Source organism: Antrostomus carolinensis, unplaced genomic scaffold (assembly GCF_000700745.2).
Source record: "Antrostomus carolinensis isolate BGI_N321 unplaced genomic scaffold, ASM70074v2 scaffold21360, whole genome shotgun sequence".
NCBI classification, from domain to species: domain Eukaryota; kingdom Metazoa; phylum Chordata; class Aves; order Caprimulgiformes; family Caprimulgidae; genus Antrostomus; species Antrostomus carolinensis.
This window is the reverse complement of record NW_010286714.1, coordinates 14,269-38,144: the sequence shown is the minus strand read 5'-3', so window position 1 is coordinate 38,144 and position 23,876 is coordinate 14,269. Positions and strand designations below refer to the sequence as shown.

General features: G+C 33.9%; 1 protein-coding gene across 1 annotated transcript; it reads left to right on the top strand.

Annotated features, from left to right (window-relative positions):
* Positions 1 to 428: 428 nt before the first annotated feature.
* On the top strand, positions 429 to 21,994 carry DNAJC10 (DnaJ heat shock protein family (Hsp40) member C10). The gene is given in 22 exon segments (XM_010177107.1): positions 429 to 629; positions 2,329 to 2,494; positions 3,634 to 3,684; positions 5,038 to 5,120; positions 5,321 to 5,452; positions 6,328 to 6,426; positions 6,602 to 6,701; positions 7,951 to 7,994; positions 8,367 to 8,504; positions 9,640 to 9,729; positions 10,507 to 10,620; positions 11,422 to 11,536; positions 12,869 to 12,996; positions 13,271 to 13,387; positions 14,667 to 14,768; positions 15,816 to 15,971; positions 16,780 to 16,913; positions 18,410 to 18,463; positions 18,849 to 18,996; positions 19,459 to 19,578; positions 20,797 to 20,913; positions 21,492 to 21,994. Coding segments are annotated over 22 exon segments (2,421 nt in total). The 3' UTR covers positions 21,504 to 21,994.
* Positions 21,995 to 23,876: the final 1,882 nt, after the last annotated feature.

Below are 23,876 nucleotides of genomic sequence, written 5' to 3'. Positions count from 1 at the left end.
GTGCTGAAACCGCTTGTTACAATGTGATGGAATGGCTGGTATTTAATGTCATTCAGTACAGCTGTGTGTGATTACCTCCTTCACAGTATCTGTGATCGAGAGATGGACTGTCACTCGTGTGGTCTTCAGAAAGCAGGTAAATAGCCATCAAGAAACTTAATGTTCACGTGCCGTGTACACAGGCTGGCAGTGGGGTTCTTTACTTGCATAGACTTATTGAGTAAGTAGGAAAATATACTTAATTGCTTTCCCCCCCTCTGCTTATGGGTTGTAACTTTTGCAGGACTGGTGGCATGAAGTAGGACAACCAGCATTTTGAAGAGCTCCATCATAAATACGGCTGTATCTCTGAACGTTGTCGGATTTACCAGAGACTCTTCCCAAAGCCTGCTTGAATCAGAACCTGTAAACTTTCCAAAAACTTCAAAATGGAGTTCTTAGTATCCAAAGGAGATTATATTAGATATTTGAAAAGATCTTTATTGCTAGTTTTAATATGTGTAATAGTTCTTGTGTGCACTGATCAGGACTTCTATAGTTTGCTTGGAGTATCCAAAGAAGCAAGTAGTAGAGAAATACGACAAGCATTCAAAAAACTGGCATTAAAGTTGCACCCTGATAAAAATCAGGTAAGTTTCATCTTTAACCAGTCAGAGTTGTTGAGTTAATGGATCTTAACGTTCAAACAAAAAGTAGCTTTAATTTATCTAAAACATTTCTCTGTTCTTATGATGTAATGTAACCACCTGATAACACGGTTCAGCTCAGATTTTCTGCAGAGAAAATTGACAAAAAGGGATAGACTGGTCTCACATGGTTGTGTTGAATTTGGGCCATATTAAATTGCTGTAGTATAAAAAAAAAGAGGCAAGATCATTTATTTCTCAATTATATTTTTATAAATAGAGGAAAACTTACATCTGTACCATTTTACCTTGTTGGTAAAGTGACGAGTTTGTCTCTTTCAGTTTAGCTTAGGGGAACTTACTGTTTCCCTAACATGAAATCTCATCTAAAGAGGAACCAACACCAGCCTGTACTAAGACATCAGTCTCCAAGTATCAAACAGGACAAAGCGGAAATTCTGGGACTGCCAACACATAAAAAGGGCGGGTAATAAGGAGCTCTTGACTAGAGAGAGAAGACTGGGAATGGCTTAGTCTGTGCTACCATATTTCCTGAAGTACAAAGAAATAATTTTAAAATTTAAACGTCATCAGTTTTTCCTCAAGATTTACTGAAATAATGAGAAATTCACAGGAAATATGAGGGTTTGGATCCTTATATGTGCAACTGCACCTGCACGGAGTCCCAGAAGACACCGATACTCCATATGAGCTCAGGGCCCACTGCACAGAGTCGTTGAAGCCTCTGAGGCACTCATCTTATACAATGGATTTGAACATGACAGAGCTCAAAGAGAAAGCCAAATCTCAGCAAAGTTAGAAATGCCAATTTGTAGCTATTAACTGCAAGTTTTGTTTTCCCTATGTTGATACCTTTCAAAATAATAACATTTTGGGTCAGATTCTGTAGTTTCTAAGTATGCAAATACTACTACTAAAGATTTTTCAACATGTTATTTTCAACATTAAAGATTATACATAGAAGGTGAAGCTGCTACACAAATTCCACAATGGTAATTAATTTCATGTGTACCTAGGTAAATAAGTTAAGAATCTTTAAGAAGAAGTGTCTTTTGCATGAAATGTGTAAGCAGAAGTTAAAAGGGTGAGAGAGTGCTGCAGATTTTACTCACCACTGTTAATACTGCACCAGTTCAAAACCCAAACTGTGGTTCAAAATATGTCTGCAGATTTTTCACCATTCTATTTCCAAAGCTACCTAGAACCAGAATGCTTTTTAAATGAAAAAGGAGGGCCTCTGTCTACACCATAAGATCAGAAGAGATTAATCTGTCTTTATAGCAGAGATTTTCAAAGTGGACAAGTGGAGATTCTAGGGGAGTAGAAAAGATTATAGAGGAAATGGTAAGTCTTCATTCCTGAATATTTATTTTTTTTTCTTCCATTGAAGAAAGAGTTGAAAGAAGAGGGATCACTGGAGAATGTTATAGCCTCCTACCAGTTTGCTTTATATTTCAATTGGTAATTTAGTGAGGATGAAGAAATGAGCAGAAGACACATGTGGCTTCAGGAAAGGAAAACTTCACTGTAGTTTGTTTGGAGATCACCGTGTAATTTCTTCTTCCATCACAACTGACATCTTTAGTAGGGATATAAAAACATTTCCAAAGATTATTTTCTCTGCATTATATGTACAATATGGTTTATTGATTACTTACTAATTATAACTTTCCTTAAATAGAATGATCCAAATGCACATGAAAATTTTTTGAAAATAAATAGAGCCTATGAAGTACTTAAAGATGAAGATCTGCGAAAGAAGTATGATAAATATGGAGAGAAAGGTCTTGAAGATCAGCAGCAAGGAGGTCGTTATGAAAGCTGGCACTTTTATCGCTATGATTTCGGTAAGTTATGATGGATGGTTGTGATTTGCTTAGAACATTCACAAGTAAATGCAATATTCAGATCTATATCAGATCTTTTTACACATTTCTGATGTATCCTCTCCAGATTTCTGCCTGCTCTGTTGCTCTTCTGTAGTTGTCATTATCTCTCTGTTGACCCAATCTTTTATTTACCCTGTTAATGGCTACCCAAAAATACCAGAAAATGTAATAATCTGTTTACCTAGCCTTTTGTTCCTGCTGCTTAGCTTTTCATTGCTCATATAACTTCTTGTTTATTTTTTTAAAGTTCAAAGCTTACTTTTTGTTTTTTTCATGTAAATTCCAGTGTTAACGTTTCATCAGTATTCTTTTTAAATCTTTAATGCAGGAAGATCTTTTTTTGTTTAGTAGATTTTGAGAGGAGATTTTTGTGCTGTTAAGCCTATTTTATATGCAGTTATACAATTAGAGATCAGTAAAGAGGTAGCAGAAAATGAAAAAATTAATACCAGAATCATACCTAAAATGATCTTGAGGCAAGTTATTTAATGTTTGTCTCAACAAATTTTAAGTAGTTCTGGGAAAGGCTGGGACAAACCATTCTTAGAACTGCTGTAACAGGAATAAGCTAAAATAGCTTACCTTTATTTTGTCCACTTTATTCCACTGTGTTCACACATTCTGTCAGTGGAAAAGCTTGTGGCTGAAACACCTTTGTGATCTAAATAGTTTAGATAAGCAGAGGCTGAGAGAAGAAGTGAAAGCTTCTGGACATCACATACAGCTCTCTCATCGAGAGCTGAAGTTTCTTGAATTTTAATCTGACCGCTGGTTGATGTTATTTCTAATAGTTTTGCTCTGACAGTGGTAGTTCAAGTTCCCTGCTCACTTGGTGGCTGGTCTACTAAAACACCAAAAGAACTTTCCTGTTCTGATGGTGGCTTTTGTAGCATGAGTGTGTAAGTTCGCAAGAGACTAAACTAAGGTTACATATTACTAAACAAATATAGCTTTGTTATAAAAACAATCTTTGTCAGCTTACTATTTAAAATGAAGTGTACTGTCTTCTGTTTTCTGGCTTGTAAATAAGATGATGGTTTGTTTCTTCATTTTAAAGATACCAAAAATAAGAAGCAATTGTTGTTTTTTTTAAATAGGTATTTATGATGATGATCCTGAAATTATAACATTGGATAGAGGAGAATTTGGTAAGTTTTAAATAAATAGCTATCTGTTTGACTATATGGCACCCCAGATTTTTACATACTGAGCTGTATATCTATAGACTTCTATTACATCTCTATTAAAAAAATGTCAGAAAATCTTCTTCAGATGAGAAAACAACAACAAAAAACCCCTTTAATGCTTCCTGGTAAATGCTAGTTAGCAAATAGATCAATATCAATAAACAGTTTAGATTAAGTTTGAAAGATATTTTGTGTGATGTCTAAGAGGAAATTATGTGAATTATAATTTTCTTTCTCCTAATTTGTCATTATTTTTTTGGTCTCTTGTCTAAAAATGCACTTGGTAGAACTTTTCTGTTATATTTCTTTTTTTTTTGTGTGTGTGTGTGTGTGTGTGTGTAATCCAGTCAATTGTGCCTTGCACAAGAGGTTCAAGACCAGAAGGCGATACCAGATACTAAAAAGACAGCTACATAAAACAAAGTCTGGCAAGATAGTGAGGACATCATCCATTTTTTTTCTTTTAAAATTATAGCTAGGATGTTTATAACTAAAAGAGACTAGAGGGAAAAAATACTGGATTTTGTGTGATTTTTTTTTTTCATCATTTTGAGTATGCTTTCCTTTGTACTAACTAGATCTCCATGCTGAACCAGTTTTGTAAACTTTTCTAAAAGCAGAACCTGGTCTTGCTTTGGGTAATTGATTTGCAGAATTTACACATTCCTTAGTTGGCTTGTTTGTGAGGGTATTTTAATATTAGGCTATATTCACTATCAAAATTATGTCCAAAATTAGAAAGACTAAAAGCCATCTAATTCCAGCTGATAACTTCTGTGTGTGTATATTTTGTTGCTGTTGCTTTCTTTTATAAGCAACAGTAGTTGTTTCCCTTGACTTTTCTAGTAATTATACTAACTTGGATTTTTAAATTGCATTTTCACCTATTAGACAGGGATGCTACATAAAAAGATTGCCTGGTGGAACCCAGAAAATATATGAAGTGATGTAAGGAAATGGAAAGTTCTAGTGGGTAAAAATCTTTAGAACTTGTCTTTTGTTTTTAAGGTAACTAGACCTGCATAATCACATATTTCAGCGAGGTTAATCCACAGAAAGTAAATTTATTCTTAATTAATAAAACAAATATTGAAAGTTAGGGTGTGATAGCCTCTGGAATACGATTTATGTGTACTTGGCTACAACAGCAAGTATGTATGAGTGAGGTGCAGAGTTACTGTTACTAACTGTGTCCAACATGTAAATACTTAATTCAGCTCTTGGGGGAAAACAATATAGTCAAAATGTACATTCTAGATAGAACGAGATTGGAGAAGTGCATTACTTACTTATGATTTTCTTCTCTCCATCTAGATGCTGCTGTTAACTCAGGAGAACTGTGGTTTGTGAATTTTTATTCTCCTCGATGCTCCCACTGCCATGAGTTAGCACCTACGGTATGTATAACAAGCAAACTAACTCTAAAAACTCATTAGTTTTTAACAGCACAATAGTTAATGAAGTGGATTTTTTTCCCTGAAGCTGAAACCAAAGACAACAATTCAAGATGCCAGGAATAAAACATGTGCTGGTTTTTCATTATATCTTTATAGGAATATATCCTTTTTTTTTTCTTTTTTTTTTCCCTTTTGTCTAGTGGAGGGAGTTTGCCAAGGAGATGGATGGAGTAATACGCATTGGAGCTGTCAACTGTGGAGATAATAGAATGCTTTGTCGAATTAAAGGGATTAACAGTTATCCCAGTCTGTATATTTTCAAAACTGGAATGGTGAGTGATAAAACTTCCAGATTTCAGTCTTTCTGAAAATGCTTGATGAGTATTTCTTTAATACTTGTTCAATCCTAGATCTTTATATAAGATTCCTTTTAATATATTACTTTCTTTTAATAAATTACTTTTTCTTTTCCTTCACCTTGGTTAAATTAATTTAGAAAGTTAACTTCAGAAATAGATATCTGGTTTAGACAGTGCTCTTTCTTTGAATCATTTTACCATGCAACATAGCACTTCTGATTTGGGAAGATACTGTCAGCAGTGGTGGTGTAGCAAAGCAACAAGTCTACTTGCACAGTTTCTCTTACAGTATTGTAATAGACTTTTCAAAAACAAAGAATAGTCTGTGGTTTTGAGTCTGACAAATCTGACCGAGTACCTAGAGAAACTTGGAAACTTTTTTCCACAAGATTTCCCTCATGCTAGCTGCATTATGTACACCACACTTTATAGCTGCTTATTAAGTAGTGGTGCCAGGAGTGGTGTACAAATTGCGCTTGAAAAGTTCATATGTTTGAAAATGATAAGATTTGAGAGGTTGAATGCAGAGATTATGCATATGCTAAATGGGCTGATGCAAGCAATTTTTATTTAAATAGAAATATAATCATTGGGAGTTGGTGTTTCTAAGACTAAATTATTGTTGTGTTGCTGTACTTGGAAAGAAATCACATTACAAAATTTAAATAAAAGTTAAATTCCAAACATTCCAATACAGGAGGGAGAGAACAGTTAGAGCTAACATTTTTGGGGGGCAGGTCCCACTTAAGTACTGTTATAAAAAAAGAGTAGGTTTTGGGTTCATTTTCCTTTTTTTTTTTTTTTTTTTTTTTTTTAACTTTATAAAATTTATTCTTTGTCTTCTGTAGCAACCAGTGAAATATTATGGAGACAGATCAAAAGAGAGCTTAAAGAACTTTGCCATGCAATATGTTATAAGCACAGTCACTGAGTTATGGGCAGGTAATGTTTAGATGTTTTGCTTGGGGTGTTGTTCTTGAAATTGCTTTTACAATATAAAATATGGCAGAAACAATGTATACAACTGAATCTGTCAGCTCTTGCTACATCTTATTTTTGAGATACTGTAATTTGATAATACAAATATAAAACCTTGTTTCACAGTCACGTTTAACTAGTCAGACTAATGCAAATTGTTTCATTTGAAACTTTGTTAATGCCATTGAAACTTCATTTGCTTCTGGCACTGGTTGGCTGATCACCTTCTGTGCTGAACGTGGGGGTAGGTGTATGAAATACTTTTCAAATAAGGCAAACAGAAAAAAAGTACTTTTGCTGATAGTGGTATAATCCCTTTCATGTGTAATAAAAAGCTGTAAAACACCTTATATAATCGGAGTATTTGGACTGTGGATCATTTAAGCTCTGTTTTAGAGGCAGTTTAACAAAAGAGACATTAATAGATTATGCTATTGTGCTTCTGTAATGTCACGTGAGTCGTTACAGCAGCACTCAAGTATAACATTTCAGGAAGGGAACCAGCAGAAAAGGCCTCTGACTTCAGTTTCCAGCTCAAGCTCAAATGACTTATATTGTATAGGTGCGTGCTAGCTTGTCATGATAGCTGAGTAGAAGAAAGGATGTATCTCCCCATTAAACCACCAGTACTCAAAAAATGGCTGAATATTTTCTCTTGAGTTAGGTTTGGACACGGCAGTTGGCTCTTACCACTGATGTCATGACAGAGTTTAGATTTGCATTATTTTTTGTAGCAGTTTGTCACTGACTTTTTTTTGGGATCAGTATTGGATCCAGCATATGAGAAAGTTGCCTTGGTTAGCTGGTCAAGCTAAGTAAATGCACTACACCTTTGACAAATAAAGATTTCTTGGTCTTATGAAGAGACCTTTGCACTGTGAACTGAATAACCAGAGCTGCAGTCTTGGATTTACATTTGAAAATAGCTTGATTTCAAGTTGCAGTCCTTTTGTTATTAAGTTTTCAACTTAGGCCCAGTTAAAATGAGATTGATGCATCTTCTTATTTCAGAAAAAAATCTGCATCAGAAGCTAACTATTTAAAGTCTGGATGGGTAATTAGAGCATATGATTTATTTATTATAGTGAGTTATTATTTGAATCACAGAAAACTGGTATTTCCATTGAAATCTTGTTCCAAGAGATACCTGTTGGGTTTTTGGTTTTTTTTTTTTTAAACATTGGTTAAGAAGAAATTTTAAAGGTCAGTCATAGTATAGCAAATAAAATATTAACACTTTTAAATTGATAATTCTGTGTTGACGAAGCAAGAGAATGTTTTTCATGTTGTTTTTAACTTGAGTAGACAACCATCAAGTGCTGATTACTAAATGTTATAATTACAAGTCACTGAAATACCGGATGAGTAGCTGGGAAGCATGTCTTTTGAAATGGTCACCTTTGTAAGGAAGGAGGGGTAGTTCTAAACAAAAGTAGGTTTAGTGCATTAGTAATTTGAAGTTTTATGTTTGTAAATAAATTTTTATTTTGCAGATTGCTTGAGTTTCCAAACGCGCCTTAAGCTAGCTGGCATGTTGGTAAGCAGTGTTTCACTCTGAAAGCATTACCTGTTATAGTTAAAACAAAATGACACTAGTGAAAGCATAAAGCAGTAGCCAGAACTCTCACTGAGTTTACTGGAACCAAAATTTCACCTATTAACTTTCAGAAGAGTGAAATGTTTTGACTTAGTAGTTATTGGAATAACATTAATTTTTAAAAGAATTTTATAAAAGATGAATTAATATTAACTAATGTTAATATTAACAATGTTGTCTCCTTCCATTTTCTAAATGTTATATATTATTGCTTGTGTTGGGATTTTCAAAAGCATTTCTGAACCTGAAATTAAAAAATAGTCTTTGTTTTTGTGTTTGGTTTTGTTGGTTTTTTGTTTTGTTTTATTACAGGAAGGTCTTGTTAATGTAGGCTGGATGGACTGTGGCACCCAGGGTGAGCTTTGTGATAATTTAGATATCTCATCTAGTACTACAGCATACTTTCCACCTGGAGCAACCATAAATAACAAAGAGAAAGGAGGCGTTTTGGTACGAGTTGTTTCTCAACCATTCGGTATTTAGATAAAATAAGGTGATGATAATGATAAAGGGATTTATAAATAATTTTCATATTTATTATATACAACTGAAAAGATGCTTTTTTCTTTTTCTTTTTCTTTTTTTTTTTTTTTTTCCTAAGCTTGTATGCCTTGGTATAAGTTTATATCCCTCCTCACTTCCAGTGATCCCTGGAGGTGGTCCCCAGTTTGCTGGTATGCTGGGAGAGTGAACAGGAGCACGCTGCAGTAGCAGCAGCCTCGATCTCTTCCTAGCCACCTCCTCAGGAGCCTGTGGGAATTGAGGAGTGGGATGTGCTCTGTGACAGATCCAAGAGCTAGTTCTGAAACTGCTACCCAGCTATCCTGGGCAAGCCTGGGAGATTTGCCATGTGCCCCCAGTTTTTATCCCAGAAGGAATATGCCTTGGGTGTCACAAGTTTGAGAAATGCTACTCTGAACAGAGTATTGACATGTGAGATAAGAGTCCTCCTGTGTGGTCTGTCGGTACAAATTACGCTGTTCAGCTATATTCTAATATTGCAAACACCTCCTACATTTGTATGGTACTTTTAACTTCCTTAATTGATGGGAGGCATTTCCCAGTTTGAAGCATGGCTTGTTCCTTTCTTGTCACTACTGTTATTTGTATCTTTAAAAGGAGGAAATTAAATTTGTAACCTACCTACTTTCAACCTTGTAAATTATCCACTCTGAGTTACTGATTCATATTACTTCCTAAATTTAAAAAAATACTGAAACTTAAATATCGGTACAGTGCAGTTAAGGAAGGTTGTAAAACTAGATTGGAAATCTTGTCAACTTGAGTGGAAAATTTGTTTTGAAATTTGAAATTTTTAGCACCTGTTTTGACAAAATACGGTATCTTGAGTTTAACATTGTGGGAAAACAAGCTAAGAAGCAGTATTCTGAGGGTGATATTCATGAAACACTATACAAGAAAAATAAGTTAATTAAATTATATATTATTAACTGTACTCTTCAATTGATGGAAAGGAACAAATCAGAATAACAGAGTAATTTCCCTGACACTTTGAGTATTAATCATCAACAATCAGGCTCATGTTTGTAATTCCTTATAATAAACAGTTAACTTTCCGTCCTAGTTTCTTAACTCTTTGGATGCCAGAGAAATATATCAGGAAGTAATGCAGCATCTGCCAGACTTTGAAATTATCTCTGCAGCATCATTAGAGGTAAATTTTTAAAAATATGTTAAGATATCTTTAAATAATGTATTTTTATATTTTATCATTACTTTTTACATTTTTCAAATCCTCTTGATAAAACAACTTAGTACTTATTTAACTGAAAATGACTTTTTAGCTACAGAGGGGAAAAAAAACCGCATTTAACATTGTTTGTCTAAATTTATTTTCATTGTTTAGTAAAACAACAAAAGGGGGGGTATTTAATAGGAAAATAGAAAACCACAGAAATTGCCATAGTAACTCACTCTGCAACTGTAGCTTTCTATTTATTTCTTAAATCAACTACATTGTAGAGAATTTTAATTTAAATGCATTTTGTTAGTAATGTAAGAAAGAAAGAATACTTGTTAATCCATTACAAGTTATGTACGAACTGAAATTAGAAGTCATAAAAGTTACTCATGTCTTGGAGGAAAAAAAAAAAAAGAGGAAACCTCTTTTCACCCTTGTGTGCTGCACTTAGCAGCTTGATCTACAATAGGAAACACACATGGAAAGAAAAAGTATAGAGGGTAGCATGTAGCCAGCTTGTTTTCAGATTTTTTCCTCTTTTCTGCTTATGATGCAATAAGATGAAGTTTAGTAGAAGGACTATGTGAAAGAATTTGTTGAGTGGAGGCGGTCACTCAGAGATCAGTTGAGTAACTGGGCATTTGCATTTATAAAACATAAGAGGAATTTATAAGTTGGAATAAGTTGGGAATAATTTTTGTGTGTGTGTGTGTTTTTGTTGTGGTTGGTGGCTTTTTCCTTTGTTTAAAGGACCGTCTAGCTCATCACCGATGGCTGCTTTTCTTCCAGTTTGGGGAGAGTGATAAATCAAATGTACAGGAATTTAAGAAACTCAAATTTTTACTTAGAGATGAACACATTCAGGTAAGGCTGCTCACTCATCTAGTATTAAATACCATTTACATTCAGAGAACAAGTCAGTATGTTTTTCATAATTATTACCTGTTACTAATACCTGCCACCTCTGATACTGAAAGAGATATACTGTTATGTGGTAGATCTGTAGTAAAGCTTTTAATTTAAAGCAAGCAATGATGTTTCCTATACGGTTCGAATAATTTAAAAGTAGTTAGGAAAGATTATCTTTTAAATCTGCTCTCTCATGGGAAATGTTACAGCAGATCCCATCCAGTTAACAATTAAAAGTTAACACTTCAACATCAAATTGATGTGTGTGAAACTGTATTTTAATTACTCAGAAAACCCTATGATTATTTTGAAAATTTTCTTGATAAAAAGAAACCAAATTCAAACTTTGTACTAAAGACATATGGATTATGTTATTCTATAAGTTATGTATTTAAAAAAAAAAGTTGCATTGACTAGAATAATATTAATGTCACAAAAAATTATTTTGCTTGTCTTTTTCCTTCCTTGTTGTTTTGTTTGGAGGTGGAAAAAAAAAAAGAGGATTCTTTAAGGTTTTATTCCATTTTGGCCTTTAAATTAAAAATTAGCAAACAACCTAATTCAGCTGTGCTAGCAGTTTTCCTTGAACATCATAGTTACAAGATCATTTTAAGACTTCTTTTGTTCATAAAAAGACTACTACTTTTCCATATTTTTACCTTTTTTTAATGAATCTATCCTAACTCTCACAGCCTTTCAAAATATGTTAATCTATATTAGGATGCCTTAATTAAAATGGCACTGTCTGTTAAATAGGTTGGCAAGTTTGACTGTCTTTCCTCACCAACCATCTGCAACAAACTGTATGTCTATCAGCCTTGTTTAGCAGTCTTCAAAGGAAAAGGAACTGGAGATTATGAAATTCATCATGGTAAGAGAACTTTGGCAAACTTAAATCATTACATAATCACTTCGAGATGATGATATCTTTGGCAAACTGTGTTGTTTTCCCAAAGAACAGTTTTGTAGTTTTAATATTTGCTATTTTCCCCTGACCTTACTGTAGCCTTGCACAAACTTATCGTTTCCACTGGTGTTTTTTCCCCAGGTAAGCAGTGATGCCAAGAGATGTATTTTGTCTTTACTATTCTGTCTATTTCAGTGTCATTTACATAATTAGACACAAATGAAATCTCTGAAGCTGATCAGGACAGCTTCTGCTTTGGGTAGGATAACCAAAGAATGCTACGAGGCACACCCTTCGTAGAAGCTTAACATGGTAGTTACACAGTGCTGCCAATTTGAGAAACTTGGATTTTATTTAATATATCACTGCACTAAAACTAATTCCATGTTTTGTTTAATTCCATCCAAGAAAATCTATATTGAGACTTTTACCACTTACTCCCACTTCCAATGTAGCAGTTTCCTTCCAGGAAAGCTTGGAACTATGTTACTGTGTACCACTGAAAGGATTCAGAAATGCTTCTTGGAAGAACAAAGTCTGAAGCAAAACTGTAGCTTGCAGAAACAAGTATAGCTTAACTGAGAATGTGGCACAAGACAATTATGCAAGATGAGCTTCTAAAGTATTAGAAACACCTTGCTAGAATTATGTCAGAACCTCAGTACTGTAATAAAGAATAAAGGAGAAAAGCTTTGACTACTTAGAAAAGATTAGTCATATCTAAGGGGCAAAGATGATCCCATACATCTAATGATTGCTGCTGGGAAAAGCCTTATGTACTCTCTGAAATTTCCACTCCTGCAGATAAGCCAAGAAAGGGTCATATATCCCTAAAAAGCTGTGATTTATCAATATAATTTATTTTGCTTGAAGTCTTTACTGTGTCAGTACCTTTACCAAGGCAAGTATAGTTGGAATAGTAACTTATTAATTCCAACACTAGTAAGATGGTAAAACAGCTAGCAGTCCAGTCACAACAAAACATTCATTTTGTTTGACAAAAACATGTTTTGTCTTGGATAAAACATTTATTTGGCTAATATTAGGTAAATATTCAGTTTAATATTTAGCCTAGTATCAACTATCACCTAAGGTATGTCTTAACTATGTAGGTTTGGACAGTTTAACATTGTCTTCTTGAGAAAAAGCAAGCCACTACTTATTCGATTTATTTAAGCAGGTCATGTTTAAAGAGCAGTGAAGGGAACTGAAGGGTTCCCGTTGCTATCACTGAGCTTTTTAATGAGATCTCTTACAGGTAAAAATAAAGTTTCCTTTCTATATTGTTCTTTGAAGGAAAGAAGATCTTATATGACATTGTTGCATTTGCCAAAGAAAGTGTCAGCTCTCATGTTATCACACTGGGACCTCAGAATTTTCCTGACAAAGAAAAGGAACCATGGCTTGTGGATTTCTTTGCACCGGTAAATATTTAATATATATATTTCCCTTCTTCTAAAATCTGTTCTGTAAGCATGTAACAAAATATGAGCAGTATCTTGAAAGTGTCCTTCAGCACCATGAGGTATTGTAATTTCTCATTCCTTGGCAGCACTAGTTCCTAGACTGTGTGGGTTTTGTATTTACTTGAGTCTGTTGTCAAAGCAGCAAGCATATTATTAATCTCAAACAGCTTACATTCTCCTGAGAGCCAATTGCAGGGAAAGCAATTGCACTTACTTGCATTTTGTTTTCTAGTGGTGTCCTCCTTGTCGAGCTTTGTTACCAGAGCTGAGAAAAGCATCAAAACATCTTTATGGTCAGCTTAAATTTGGAACACTAGACTGTACTGTCCATGAAGGGCTTTGCAACATGGTAAGCTGCAGGAACTTAAAAACAAACAAACAAACAAAAAAACCAAACAACAATATATATATAATCCTTTCAAAGATATTATTTTCTTCTAGTTGGGGGTAGAGATACGGGGGCAGACAATGCTTGTTCTTTAATATTATTTTCTTAAAGGGTAGTAAACCAAATAGGACACTTGAATCATAATTTTTTTCAAAGGAACAAACTATGTAGCCACTACAGAGAATATACTGTTGGAAAATACAGTTCACATTTTCCTCTGATTTCATAGCGTTACTGGAAGACTCTGAAAGTGTCAGAATTTAATAATTCCTGGGGTTTTTTTAAGAGGGGGGAAAGAAGAATTAAAGCAGACTCAGAAAGTTTTTTGTAGAGTGTACATGTGCATTATTTTTTTTCTTCACATAGGAGGATAAAAGCAATAAAATATTTTAAAATACAACTTTTATATTGATATAACACTTTTCAAAGGTGTCTGCAAAACCACTTCTAATTCAGTTCACCCTTTGCTTTTTGTTTTGTACTGCTTAAGAAGTGCAGGATGAATTTCAAAATAAAAGAAAGTTAATTACTTACCAGTTTACACTTACGTAAAGATATAGTAATTGAATGAAAAAAATATATATTTTTTTTTAAATCTTGCCCAATTTTCCATGTTTAAATTTGCTTAACTTCAGTGAATTTATCACAGTAGAAATTCTTGACATTACTTTTCCTGAATTCCAGAAGACTACATTTTGACAGTTTTCCTGCAACTGCACATTTCATTATAGACAAGAGCTTTTTATGTTAGAATGTTTATATTTATCTTTAAAATGTTAATGTCTTAAAACACGTGAAAAATGAGTAAAAAAGAACAATCTTTTTAAAGTTTTATTTAAATGTGTTCACACAGAGAATAATTCAAATCATGGCAGCATCTAATGTTCAATAGTAAACAATAGTTACTTGTACAGGACAAGTGTTTTCCCCTGAAGACTGGGAATAGCTTTAAAGTTAAGGCGTGGAAGGCCCGTGGATTCATTCCTTTATTTGTGGAGCATGGCAAAAGAACTACTAGCTGGTTTTTAAATTCAGAACGAACTTAATTCATCTCTGAATGCAGCTGGCAATTTTTCTGTAACCATTTGTAATGATTTCAAACTCAAATCCACATGTAAGTCTGAGCACTTGTACAAACTGGACAGATTAGCAGCTGTGAGCCACCAATACCGATGGCAGTTAAAGGGAAGTACAAGAAACCTAATAATGCCTTGAAATTTCTTACTGTCTGTTTTGTTAGCATAACATTCGAGCTTATCCAACAACAGTTGTGTTCAATCAGTCTGATGTTCATGAATATGAAGGACATCACTCTGCTGAGCAGATCTTGGAGTTTATAGAGGTATGTAAATCATAATCCTTGTTGCAGTTGTGCTCTGTAAGAAGCTTATCCACAAACATGTTCTTTAGTTGGAAGATTCTAAGTTTTGGGGGGTTTTTTTTAATTAATTATACTAGTAAAATAAAGATCAAAGAAACCTTGGGCAAGAAAAGTAATCCAGCAATTGTCAGTCAGAGACTTGACAACCAAGGGACTAATTTCCCTACTCTGTCAAGTCATTTCTTTGAGATCATTAGCTAATAACTTAAGATCCCCTCCAATCTGCAAAGTAATAGTAATGATTTCTATCTCATAGAGGGGATAAAGGAATTAAAAGCATGAAGTGCTGTAATGTTAAGGTGAAAATGTCTCAAGTACACACCTTGACATAGGAGGAGTTTTACATTTTGACAATTGGCTTGCTAATCTCTGTGTTTCTCAGCTGTTTCTTAAACTTTCTTAACTCGCAGAACTGCAAATCATTGGTACTAATCATTGTTGCTGCAGAGTTCTGGCACCCATCTTCCCTCCAGCATCCAGGTTCTCTCACTGCTAGATCTGCAGGCTATTTTCCACTCTCTGAAGTGACTGTTCATTCCCTCCAGGCAGCCCAGAAAAAGCAGGTTTAAGAGCACAGGTGCAGAAACAGGTGAAGATCAGTCTCTTTCAGTTGATACTCTGAGGCTGCTAGTGCACTGTATGTATTCCTCTGCATCCCAGCCTAAATAGCATGGCTGAGTCTCATAATGCCTGTTCTTGCCAGGTAAGCTGAATTTCTTGCCTTTTGTCTCCCCTTATGGAGAAGAGGCAGACCTCCCTTTTGCAGCCTGGCTGTATTTTTTGACAGCTCTTCTCAGCAAGTCAGGCATATGATTGTTAGGTTGAAGGGATGACTTTTCATGCTTCTGTGCCTTTCAGTAGTATAGAGTCCTCCCTACCACAGCAGCAAGTAAATTTCACTAAAAGAGGGACATTCTCAAGAATTTGGTAGTGTCTCTATGTAACGGCGCTAGATATGGGATAACTTATTGTTGCAAAGTATATGTTTATCAACTGTCTTTACTTTAGGATCTTAGGAATCCGTCGGTGGTCTCCCTAACACCAGAGACATTTGTTGAATTAGTTCAGAGAAGAAAACGAGAGGAAATCTGGATGGTTGACTTTTACGCTCCATGGTGTGGACCCTGTCAGGCTTTAATGCCAGAATGGAAAAAAATGGCCAGGGTAAATGACATTCAAATGTTTATTCTGCTTTTGTGTCCTGTTCCGTAGAATTACTGAGACAGTACAACTGCTGTCATAGAGATTTGTCAGCTGAGAAAATCTAATTATTAATATTGCAGGCAAAATAGGGAATTCCTGCCCAACAGTTTTATGTTGTTTCGAATACAAAGTTTTTATTTGTTTGGGGTTTTTTTTAATGGTTCAGTACACTGATACTGTAATCCAGTTTTTTTGTATTGATACAAGTGTGTTTTCCAAGATCTAAGAAGCTTTAGAGTAGCTAACTTGCCTTAATGCATAGTGCTTTATACAGACAACAGCTCTGCATTTGTTTAAAACAAAATATGAAAAAAAAATTACCCATAAATTAGATAAGAATTGATTGAAATAATTTGCCACTCTCAGTATTCTTTATTACCATTAGTGATCTTTAAGATAGCACTTAGACCTTAATGAAACCTCTGACTTGAATTTAAGCTTAAACAAGTTCAATATTATCCATCTTAATTATTTTCTATATTAGTAAGACTTTTTTCTGAGATCTTATTTTCTTCACTGAAAGTATATAAATGTTCAAGGCTGATTGTCAGTTAGCTGAATTACACATACTTTAGTATGGAATTGTGGGGACTGGGGAGGGTGTTTTTGTTTTGCAAGGTCATTACAGTGTTCTCTCATTTGCAAAGGTAATATTACTTTACTGACAATCATCTGGGTTGTCTTGATTAAGACTTAAATTCTGAAGTATTACTGAAATTGTAGTATTATTGATTAGCATATTTGATTGTAGGTTTTCTTCTTTTTTCAGATGTTAAATGGACTAATCAGCGTAGGCAGTGTGGATTGTCAAAAATATTATTCTTTCTGTCACCAAGAAAGTGTTCGGGGATATCCTGAAATAAGACTCTTTCCTCGAAAATCAAACACAGCTCATCAATATTAGTAAGTGGTTTACTTCAGTTTGGGAAATGTTAGATGATGTGGAACAAGATGAATATATAGGTTCATCACAGCCATTAAAATAGGCTGTTACAGTATTACTGTCCTCAATGTACTGACTTTATTACTTCAAACTAGTGCCATTTCATGTTACCATTTCATTTCAGTAATTTGAACTGAGACTGCCTCAGGAATCATAACTCTTATTTCTTGTTCTTTATAGATGGCCAGTTTTCTAACTTGAATTGCCTGTTAAAGTAGATGATTTAAAGCATATAATAAAAAATAATACTACTAGGTCTAATTGACTGTAGCTTTAGAGAACAGAGTGATGTAGCCATCTGATCATCTTCCCTGCCAAAAGTCTGTTAGTACCACTGCAAAAATTTTAAGTCATATATCTAGTCATCCTGTTCACTGTATCATTAGTGTGGAAATATTAATCATTTAAAAAAAAAAAAAAGGGGGGAGGGAGAAATGAAATCTGGCCAAAACCAAACAGCCTGTCACCTCCATTACACAGTGCTGTTTTTAGATCCAGGGATTTTGGGAAGCATATGCATAAAGATAGATAACACTCTGAAATAGTGAATGTATTGCTTCATTATTTTACAAATTGGAAAGTTCTATTAAATGCCAGTAGATAATAAATTGTAATGCCTCTTAATCATAGTGCATAATACCAGACTTCAGTAGCTTTCATCATTAGACTACTTGCTTTTACTCAGTTCTTCTAGATAAAGTTTCTCTTAAAAGCACTTTTTTTTCTTGTTGAAAATAACTAAGTTGGTGAATATGACTAAGTGCTAAATTCCTAACAATGAGTCAGCTATTTCCTGCAAAAATATGGAAATGTGTCTCTTAAAATAAACTAAAAAAACTAATAAGTCAGATTTTGACCAGGTAACTTTATTGAAAAATACTTTGTCATAAAGTTGTAAATTATCAGATATGAGTCCTGAATTAATCTTTTTTTCTAACTTGTCACTGGAATTTCAAAACTAAGCAATGCCTTGAAAGCCCAAATAATAAATTCTTGTCCAAGTAACCAGTTTGCCTGGCTTTTCTACTGTCAAATTGAGGGAAAGGTATATAATGACTAATTGTTTTATTGTAATGAGTGAATATCAATTAGAAAATATATTAAGATATTTCAAATTTTTCTCATGTTTCTTAGAGCCTGCAATTTTATCTATTACCAAAGATACTCATTCAAAACAGTTCTAGTTCTGAAAGTTTATGTGCTCCAAACCAAGTTTCTTACTGTCTTGATACAGAATTTTCTTTTTTTTTTCTCTTCATCTCCTAGTCCTTAATTCTGTGTATTTTAACTGTGTTAACGAGACTTACTTATTCAGATTTGAAAGCAAGGTAGAAATATATCCTAAAACATATGCCTTTAAGTTCATTATTTCATCATCTCTACACGTTTTTTTTTTTTGGTCAAACATATTTCAAACTACTGCGCAAGTAGATTTTTGTTTTCAATCTTTTTATAGTAGCTACAATGGATGGCACAGAGATTCATATTCACTGAGAGGCTGGGCATTGGGGTAAGTTACTGTATTAAACTTTGTTCACAAGCTGCTTATATAGTTTTCTTGCTAGGAAAAATTAATATTTAAATACTATGTAAATCAAGAATTACAAACAGGTATATGTATTGCTTCATTTAAGATATTAAAGTTTCCACTTCTTTTAACTCAAGCTTTTAAAATTTGAAGAAACAGCATACTCCTTACTGTCCATCCATTTTCTGAAGACCATACTATTTTGTCTACCATTTTTTAAAAAGTTATTTTTATAGTACAAAGTCTAAGGTTGGGCTTTTCAGACTACTAATATTCTTCATTTCAGAAATTTTTCTTATGCTTAAATGGAATTTGGATATGTTTGAAGTTTGGATTGGATTATGGCTGGTATTCTTCCTTTCCACAGGTATTTACCACAAGTGTCTGTAGACCTGACGCCTCAGAGTTTCACAGAAAAAGTTCTGAATGGAAAAGATCACTGGGTCATTGATTTTTATGCTCCTTGGTGTGGACCTTGCCAAAATTTTGCTCCTGAATTTGAGATCCTTGCAAGGGTAGGTTTTTAACTGTATTAGCAGATTGATATACATGTAATGGTTAAAATATAATTCATCAGCAGTTTATTTCTTAGCAATCATCCAAAAATTACATACCTCCAATGATCATCCTCGTGGCAAGTCCACACTTTTAAGTCCCACTTGTCAGTGGGTATTGTCTCTTGCACAGATACACACACAGAGCCTCTTTTGAGACAGATTTCAGCTTATGATGGGGTGACCTTTGGAACTGTAATGTGCTTTGCCCTGAATTCAAGTAGAAGTGCTCTGCTGAACATATAGTGACTTCTGATAAAAGGGTAACAATCTGAGAAGTAAGCAAGCAACTACTCAGATATTTAAAAGATTTGAGCAACATTTTTTATTTATTTCTAGGTGCACTGCTGGCTTATTCAAGTTATTTGCTTGCAGTCACCCGTGAAAGCTTGAAGATTGTTTCTAATAAACATTTCTTTTTAGACCATGAAAGGAAAAGTAAAAGCTGGAAAAGTAGACTGTCAGACATACGCTCAGACCTGTCAAACTGCCGATATCAGAGCCTACCCTACTGTTAAGTTTTACCCCTACCAAGGAACAAAGGTAAAGTGTCTCACGCTGGTGAGCAGGTACTGTTAGTAGATTTCACATTAAGACTTAAGAGACTATGTCTGTAACATATTGAAGTGCATTATTTAGATATTCAGGAGATAAGTACAACAATAATCAATTTCAGTAATATTTAAAATAGTAGGACGATTATACAGTAATAATGTGTTGTTGAAAAATAATAAATTGTAAATTAACAGAACAGTAATTAAATGTCAGCTTAGCAAGAACCAGAGTTTAATCTCGTAGGGGTCTCATGTGACAAAATGTTTTTCAACCTTTACTGATTCCACCACTAGATACCAAAAGCAAGCAAAGTCTTTCTCTAAATGAAATGTGGACAAATTTCATTTTGGCTAAGGAGAAATATTCTTTCAATGTAACCACAGCATTTCATTATAATTTTAACTTAAGTAATGTATTTTAAGATAGAACATAATGAAAAGTATTTAGTTGTGCTCTATCTCAAAAACAAACCTTATCAAACCATTTCAATTATCAGTGTGACTCTCTGTTGAGATCAACATTTCCTACTAACAGATTAGTAGTAATAAATTTAAAAATTGAGAAGTACCAGATAGTTCTAGGAAATTGCCTTTATTTTTGTAAAACTATTAAATTTCACAAATGTTATAATCATATTTTTAAATGTATTAATACTGAAGAGAGAGTATTCAATGCATTCTGATAGTTAAGCCAATTATTTTAATTACATTTTTCTTTTTTTAACTGAATCTCTTAGGAGAAGTTCAAGAAATCTTTCCTCACACAATCCCATAAAATTCAATGAGACTTTTCTGTGGTAAACAGTAATGGCTTTTCAGGTCTCAAAAGTAGTGACTCACACTGACAGATTTGATGAACATAGATTACAAAAATGGCAGACTTTGTAATGGCTGTCTACATTAAATACTTAACTGACTAACTGTGAGAAAACTGTAACTATTTCAGGTTTCTTTAAGGACCAAGACAAAATTTGTGTAGTTCAAAATTTATGGAGTTTTAAAAACTAGCAGTTAAGAGTTGTTCTTACTATAAAGACAATTAGTATTGTTTAAACGGAGACAAAATATATCTATGAATCATAAATCATACCAGAGCCATTGTTTTCTTCCCTGCATATTTCTCTCGCATTTTATCTGAAAGGAAGCAGATTTTCTATTCAGTGTAGAGCATGGATAATATGTTTTTGGTTTTGTTTTGTTTTTTAAGAAAAATGCTCTCGGCGAATATATAGACAGCAGAGATGCAAAAGGTATTGCTGACCTTTTGAATGAAAAATTAGAAGCAATTCAAAATAAAGGCAAAAGGAAAAAATCTAGAAATAAGGTAAGAATACTTACTGTGGGGCCTTTTTATAAAAGACTTATATTATTGTAAAGAACAGCCCTTTAAAACAATGTTAGTATTTGCTGTTTGTCCATGAAATATTAAATGCCGCATCTTCAAATAGTACCAGGTACATTTTACTTCCAGTCTCATTTTGGCTACTATTATTTATTCGAAGTCAGTTCTCCATGACCACAGATGTAGCAGAGAAGACTGTAGTTGCAACATTAGTTATGGAAAGACTTAGCAGAATTTGTAGATATCCATGGGACAGATGCATTAAAGATAGATGGTTGAGATGCACCGTATCCTGAAGTTAATCCCTAGACTAGATTTAGCAAGCAGGCTCCAAATTACAGAGGCTGCTTAGTGCAAGCCTGGGATTGACTTTTTAACTCAGAAAGAAGATAATAATATACAGCTATTAAGAAGCACCCTGAATTCTATTTAAGAAACATTTGTCCAGTTGAAAAGTAAGTACACAAAGAAATTTAAAACCATAGGAAAAAAACCCCCAATAATCTTGATTTTTATTTGTACTTTCAGAATAACTGAATTATTTATTTTCTTGTCACTAGGATGAACTCTAAGTGATAGTGGAGGTAGATACAATTCAAAATATTCTGAAGCTGTGACTATAGAAGACACCATGAAGAAAATATAAGGCTGACTACATTCATGAGAGGACAAAAGAGATGAAAACTAGTTTGAGTTCACAGGCATACATGACTATGAATTCTGTTTAAACTGTGGGGACATGAAAGCATTTTGGTGGAGGATTCAGTGTTTCTGCAAGTGAATTCTGCATGTCCCTCTTCTGATACACCAACTACCTTCTTCCTAGTGAAACGTGGGAATTGACCAGAAATTGGACTGTATCACTTTTGCCTACCCATTAACTAGTTCCTTCTATTTTTCTGTCTCTTTTCAAACACTTTTTGAATGTGGCACTCAGCCTATGGCTGAATACGCAATCAAACCACTCTGCAATGCAGAAACACACTGAGGGATTGTCTATTTGAAAGACAAACAGTTTTACCTGATGATTATTCTGCTTTGAGGTTACATTATTGTCTGGTCAATTGCTAAGAAATAAAATTAAGTGGTAGCAGGATAGGTTATTGAATTACATTGTTCCTGCCCTTGAGTGGATTACTGTATTGTGGCACTGGTGGTGGTGCCTGGATGAACAGAACTTTGAAGAGCTTCTTTGGTTTGTTTTTTATTTTCTTTTGAAAAAAATAATAAAAAAACCCAAGGACTTCAAACTCAGTGTTTCATTGACTTTCAAAATTTAAGTTATGCCATAGAAGCATCTGCTTAAGTTATTAGGACATAATTTTATTATTGTCTTTTTAAATATGAATGTATTCTGTGGGCATATTTAACCTCTTTTGGTATTACCACTTTTCTTTACAGACATGTTTTGGCGGTTTTGTTTGTTTTTATATAATCTTTAGGCAAGTGTGATAGCAAGTGCCTTTTTTAATTTAATAATGAACACTGTACATCGCGATGTCTCCTTATACATCTTAATAGAATTCCCAGTCTTTAGAGTAATATTTTTCATAGCTTCTCAATAGACAAGAAAAATTAAAGATGACAACAGAAATGTTTGCTGCAGTTAGGAGTTCAGCATTGGAATGTTTCATGTTTTCAATAAAATGCTGCTGAGAATGTCAGATGGACTTTTCTCCCTGCTCTCCCTGTATGTAGATTTGGCGTGACTAGGCCCTGTAGTGTGAGTATTACAAATTTGTAAATACATTGTTATCTACAAGTAATTTATTTTATAAAGAAGGTAGCAAGAAATAAAAGGAAGAGATTCTAGAAGTTTGAGATATTCAAATGCTTCTTCCCCTATGTTCAGGGTTGTCTCTATTGCTTTGCTGTTTTGCAGTGTATTAATCTGAGGAAGAAGAGAATGTATTGCACCTATTTTTTAATTAAGTAGACCTTACCACATCCAAACCAAGCTTCACACTCAATCACAGTTGAAAATTAAAATTTTGGTGTTTTGTGACTTTAATACAAACTCTGTTTTGGTCAGTTTTGCATGTTTAACTGTAACTTCAGTTCCCACCTCCTACCTTCTTCCTGGAGAATGAGATAATGGGTACATACTCTAGGACCCTATTGTTAAAAATATAATTAAAAAATAACTTAGTACAGGCATTTTTACAGTTTCTTCTTTATTCCTGGTTTTTGTAAAAAGTTACTTTACCACTTCCTTCTGGTGTAGTCATTTGAAGCATATGGATAACTACTACGAAAAGACAACACTACTATCCTCATCAAAATATCCTCTACCCTGACTTATTTTGTCCAGACTAATGGTTTTGAAATTCATTTAGGCTGTGGGGAAGAGGACTTAGTTTAAATATCAATAAAGTTCATTTTTAAGATTTAAGTCTGTATCATGATACTCTTTGCATCCGATTTTTAAAATTTCTAAGCTATAATTTACAGCTATAGCTGTTGTAGGTTTCTAAGAAGTTCTTCCAAATTTTCATGGAGTTTTTTTGCCAGCTGCCCTCTGTGACAGTTTTCAATAAGCAGCTTGGGGGAAATGCAGTGAGTAATAAAATCTTGCCTTTATTCCTAGCCATGCAGATACAACTATAGAAAAAGATTTTATTTATTTATCTCCAAACTCTCTAAGGACAAATTCACATAATTACATGATCCAATTTTTACTAATCAGGGGTTTAAACTGGTTATTCAAGACACTTCTGGAGCAGCACTTTTTAAATAAGAACATCTTGAAGTAGCTAGGTTCCTCAGGTTTCTCCTGTAGAATCATAGAGGTGTGAGCATTGCATCATTCTTCAGAAAAACAAATTATTAAGAAAAAAAAACAAAACACACCACCACACAAATAACATCCAACCATGAAAACCACCCAGAATAATAAAAAAATCTTCTCAAAATGCAATGGAGAAGGAAGACCTTCCAAGTGGAAG